This window comes from Asterias amurensis, chromosome 6, assembly GCF_032118995.1.
Source record: "Asterias amurensis chromosome 6, ASM3211899v1".
NCBI lineage: Eukaryota > Metazoa > Echinodermata > Asteroidea > Forcipulatida > Asteriidae > Asterias > Asterias amurensis.
The window spans coordinates 9753847-9759606 of NC_092653.1; the positions used below are offsets into that span (position 1 = coordinate 9753847).

A 5760-nucleotide genomic window follows, 5' to 3' on the forward strand; every position below is an offset into this window, starting at 1 on the left:
GGTGTGAACATAATAAAATACAATTTATGAAAAACACATTTCAACTGATCCGTTAATAAACATTTTCCATTATTTGTGTCCCTTAAAGGCAGTGGACACTATTGGTAATTGTCAAAGACTAGCCTTCACAGTTGGTGTATCTCAACATATGCATACAATAACAAACCTGTGAAAATTTTAGCTCAATCGGTCATCGAACCTGCGAGATAATAATGAAAGAAAAAAAAACACCCTTGTCACATGAAGTTGTGTGCGTTCAGATGGTTGATTTCGAGACCTCAAGTTCTAAATCTGAGGTCTCGAAATAAAATTCGTGGAAAATTACGTCTTTCTCGAGAACTATGGCACTTCAGAGGGAGCCATCTCTCACAATATTTTTATACCATCAACCTCTCCCCATTACTCGTAACCAATAAAGGTTTTATGCTAATAATTATTTTGAATAATTACCAATAGTGTCCACTGCCTTTAATAATGAGGCTGATACTGTTTTCCCTTTCGCCCGAAGAAGACAAAAACACACACAGTTATTACTGGGCTAAACGAAAATTACTTTGATAATATATATCTTAATTCATTATTATCATACAACTGACTTATGTTTGGTTGAACAAAGATACGTTGACTAGAGCGGGATTTGAACCTGCGACGTCGAGATTGAAATGCCGAGATATTTGCGTACCGCGCCCCCGCCTCCCCCAGCGAACTGTGTATAAACTACTTTCCAAACATTTGGGGTCAGCATCTCCAGCGGATAGATTTCACCTAAACACCGGCACTCAGCCAAGCTATCTAGCCCGTTTGTTGGCGGTCCCTGTGTACGGCAGATGCCGGCCACAACTTCGTTTACCTGCGAACGGTAGAATGTTGGTCTGCTGCCCTCTAACGTTTGAAAAGTGTCACTATTTGCTTATGTGGCATGATCCAGCTGAATTTTCGCTGATCTGTTTTTAGAAAAATTGGTTTGGGGTATTGGGGTGGGGGGGGGGGTAAACTGCCGTACATTAATGTCAAACAAGTTCCCCTTTAAGTGATGAATTAACCCCATGATTTTTACACAAAAATGCAAGTAAATTCCATTTAATAAAAATGGAATGACGCTGGGAAAAGTGAACCGGTTCTATTTTATGGTTTATAATAAAAAGGCAAGCAGTTTTGATTTCTGTTTTTTTTTTTTTTTCGTTAAAGGGTCTATGTACTTTTTGTAGGACAAAAAAACACAATGTCAACAGATTTACACTAAACTTACACCGTTTGAAGATAATGATGGTAGAAAGCTTCCCTGAAAATATTAGTTGCTGAGGTGTTGTAGAGAAATGAGTAAAACAATGTCATAAAAATAATTTTCGTCTCAGTGATCATGAGACGAAAATTATTTTCGCATGTAAAAACGTATTTTCATGACATTGTTTTACCCATTTCTCAAAAACTACAGCCCCTCAGCATTTAATATTTAAGGTACGCTTTCAACTAACATTATCTTCAAACGGTGTAAGTATAATGTAAATCTGTGCACATTAACAAAAACAATCCATATATTAAGTAAAAACGATAAATCAAATCAGTTCGACTTCGCTCTTTTTTCCCAAGTTGAACACAAAAACTAAAATATTTCATTGGACAAAAATCTGGCACATGTTTGATTTTTTGTGTGAAAACAAACCCCAAATTAAACCGCAAATAGCCCAATACAAATTCTATGATCACAATTTTGTGTTTCAGGTTCCAAGGGGCCAGCAGCCGATTTCACGAAACGCTAGGATTAATCCAATCTCGAGTTAGGACGAGTAAACCGTCCTAGCTAATAGGATGGGTTCAATGCGTCCTACGTATTTGGATACGGATCTGAACCCGTCCTAAGTCCTAAGATTAATCCTAAGTTAGGAATAGTTTTTTTGGTGAAATCGACGGCTGACCGCTGACCCAGTACTGGGCCAGGCGGTTGAAAGACGGGATTTCAATCGGCTAGTTATATCATTTTGACTTTTAGATTACGGGTCGTACTGACCAAGAAGTGTGATCAGATCCGGGTTCTCAGGTTAAACTGGAACCAGTGAAAAGGTGACCGTCTGTTGGTGTTAACACTTTGCATAGGATATATGGCGTTCAACATTGTCTGAAAGGCCTGTGTACAACACTTTCTGACTTGTTTTTATTTCTATCAATTAAACTCATGTTTTTGTTCTTGTTTAGGTCAAGAATTAAAAATGAAAACAAAAATGCTAGACGTAATAGAAGAATGAGAGACAATGTTACCAGATTTTTTTTTTTAACCGAACTTTAAGATTTACAATTTGTATGCGTACTTGCTAAACAATCTAGCAAGAATAATATTGGCAACAAGTGGAAATAAAACACCGACATGACAGTAGTGTTGCTGAAACGTGAGCTAGGTTGTGAATTATGACATTTCCTGGGATGTCAGCGTCTATGTCTGCAGGTATAATAACTATGTTTAATGTATGGACAAATTGAGTTATTTAATGCACAAATACATCCCGTCCCCGGTGGCTACTCGTCTTTAAAGGGTCTATGTATTTTGTCCTAACACAAAACACAATGTCCACAGATTTACATTAAACTTACACAGTATGAAGATAATGATAGTAGTAGAAAGCTTCCCCTTTAAATTTTAATTACTGAGGTGCTGTAGTTTTTGAGAAATAAGTAAAACAAATAATTTCCGTCTTAGTTTTAGCATGTAAAAACGTATTAACCAGTTATGCTATTGTTTTGGTATAATATCATAACTGGTGAATTGGATTTTACATAAAATAATTTTCGTCTTCCCGAGACGAAAATTATTTTGTGACTTGTTTTACTCTTTTCTCAAAAACTACACAACCTCAGTTGTCAATATTTGAAGGGAAGCTTCCCACTATCATTATCTTCAAACCCTGTAAGTTTAATGAAAATCTGTGGACATTTTGAAAAAGTACCCGCATCCTTTAAAAACTAAAATAATACATTCATTATGTACCGGGGGTGGATTTCACAAAGAGTTAGGACTAGTCTTACCTCGAGTTAGGACCAGTTACTCGTCCTAACTTAGGACTATCCATGCAATTTGTACATCTCCTAGGACCTAGTCCTAAGTTAAGACTGGTCCTAACTCTTTGTGAAATCGACCCCTGGTACATTAAGACGTTATCGATGATCATCAAAATGTCAAAAGGCACTAACCCTAGGGATGGTCTCAACAAGTGTCCCTCGATTGCGGGTTGTGTCCCTCGAACCCCTTCATGCACAGACCGTTACGCGTAATATCATTGTTTCATTGCTCATTGGTAACATATTAAAACCGCTCCACCTGTAATTGGCGACTCAGCGGATGTGGATGGCTTTACAACGTGTAGTTGATGATCCAAACACTCACACAAGAACTCGGGTTGATCCATCTACACGCTAGGAAACACTCGCTATGGTAGTTAATCTATATCACTGTGCTAGTGCACAACACACCTGACGCAGTGTGTGCGTGCAATGGGTAAAGGATATTCGTGGGTGAGATTGATGTGCTGATCCGAGAGGGATACATGATGTGCATGAAACATTATAACTCTCTCGTCGGCTTAGAACATCTCCAGCAGGAATTCAACCGCTGAAAGCGTGCTTCATGAGTTGATGTACGAAGGACTATCTGTCTCAAAACCGGGGGAATGTTTTACCTGCGTTTCTGACCTGTCCTCAAAATGCACGAGCGGTTGGGCACGCATCATTTATTCACCATTGAGTTGTTTCATTAACCTACATTGCGTTATACAATGGTCGTCGTCTTTCGCCAACCACGACTCCCATCAATACAGCAGACTGGCGGCTATGATGCGAGGAGAGTCTGAACGCAATATTTCTCGACTGCACCTCATCATTATTCAATGCATTGTTCAGTTGTGTGGAGCCTCATTATAACATTCCGCTTTACTGTGACAATGATGTCGTCGGTTTTAATACAATGTGTCGTCTTCGTTCAATTCCTCAAAAATGTCCTGACAACAGACGTATGCAACAAGGCATCTTATTGACACGTCCGGTATGCATGCAAGCCAAGCGTGAGTTTTATAATTGCTAGGAGGTTCCATCATCGGGTATAGTGGGCTCCGCCGCTGTTGTGTAAATCTACATGAAACTAATCGTTTGCATCGATATAAACGCCGTGGCTATTGGGGAGCATTACGGGCTGTGGTGACCGAAGGTTTAATTATGGCGGCCGGGCTGAGTAAGCTTCTACGGCAAAGCAATCGGGCACCGCCGAGCGTTCGCCGGAAAAGACACTCGTTTAGCCGGGTGAAAAAGCTCCGAATAGGTAACCAGGATAGTACGACATCACCAGAGAATTCTGTCACCCTCCCGGCGGGTAGTGGGGGTGCTACTGGTGGGGGCCCCGCTGCTATCGGAGGAGGAGGAGAAGGAGGAGGAGGAGGAGGAGGTGCAAATGCGATGATCATCACCAATGAGGAACCGGATATACGACGAGAGATGAATAGTGTTAGATTCAGTGACGATTCTTATGGTACTTGTTCCGACGACACCGCGGTGGCATTACCCGGAATGATCCCATCGTCGGAATCACCGGTGGTCCGGAGTAAATCCGGACCTATCCTAAAGAATAAGTCTGAACCGAGCACGTCAAGGGTTAAACCGGCCGGACAGGGTATCTCGTCATCGGATCTTGAGGATGTACCCCAACCGACTAAGAAGTACGTGACGAATGTACGCAACCGTCGCGTCATGAAAGAGTACAGTGCAGTCAGTCGCATCAGCGAGAATGATGACCCTATATTTGAGGTAAGTCTGGTGTCGGATAACCTCTACGAGTGGAACATCAAGCTGTTCGAGGTTGACCCGATCTCTCAACTTTACAACGACATGCAGGTCACGAAGACGACCTCTATTGACTTCAATATGACATTCCCGGACAATTTCCCTTTCTCCCCGCCGTTTGTCAGAGTGACGGCACCTCGCATTGAGAACGGGTACGTGCTAGACGGAGGGGCCATCTGCATGGAGCTACTCACCCCACAGGGCTGGTCGAGCTCCTACACCATCGAAGCGGTCATTCTGCAGTTGGGGGCAACCCTTGTCGCAGGCCATGCCCGCATCTGTCAAAATAAGAAGAAACTCTTTGGTGAGATACCATTCAATAAACAGGAGGCACTTGAGAGCTTCAATAACATTGTGGAAACTCACAAACGCTATGGGTGGTTGAATCCACCTGGTGAGTTTAGCTGATTCTCTGTTGATCGGTTGTGATCAGAATCTCCTATTGTCTATGACGTAATCATGACCTCATAAGTGAGTGTTATTGCAAAACATTGCTGCGTTTGCTTGGTAATCCTTGCTGGTAAAACACTCTTGCTATGACAATACTGTTCTCAAAGACGTAACAGTAACCTGTACATGCTTCATTTTTGAAAAGTTCAATTAAGGCTTTTTCTCCTTGAAAAATGGCACCCTTTGAGGAAATTGTAAAATTCTACTGGAGCATTTCAAGGACACGAAGCCATTGACATGGGTGGGGGGGGGGGGGCATGGAGGCAATCGCCTCCGTTTTCTCCGTGAAGAATCAGGCCTCCCGTAACGTAGCAACAGTTTTGACGTTCGCAATGAGAATCATTTGAAGACATCCATCTCATTCGATGTCATGAATATTCATGAGTTTAGTGACGTCATGTTGACGTCATATTATAAACTGAAGAGGAGCAATGACAGTGCCTTAACTATTAATGTGCTAATTAACTACGTGCCTCGTCTTTGTAAAAA

At 41.5% G+C, this 5760-nt stretch overlaps 1 protein-coding gene across 1 annotated transcript; it reads left to right on the forward strand.

Moving 5' to 3' along the window:
* Window positions 1-3468: 3468 nt before the first annotated feature.
* LOC139938806 (uncharacterized) lies at window positions 3469-5550 on the forward strand. Its single transcript, XM_071934443.1, has one exon. It carries the CDS (start codon window positions 4201-4203, stop codon window positions 5227-5229), a length of 1029 nt encoding a protein of 342 aa, XP_071790544.1. The 5' UTR covers window positions 3469-4200; the 3' UTR covers window positions 5230-5550.
* Window positions 5551-5760: the final 210 nt, after the last annotated feature.

Bases quoted from the DNA above. Each gene is read 5' to 3' on its own strand.
- LOC139938806 (XM_071934443.1), top strand. From the start codon at position 4,201: ATGGCGGCCGGGCTGAGTAAGCTTCTACGGCAAAGCAATCGGGCACCG.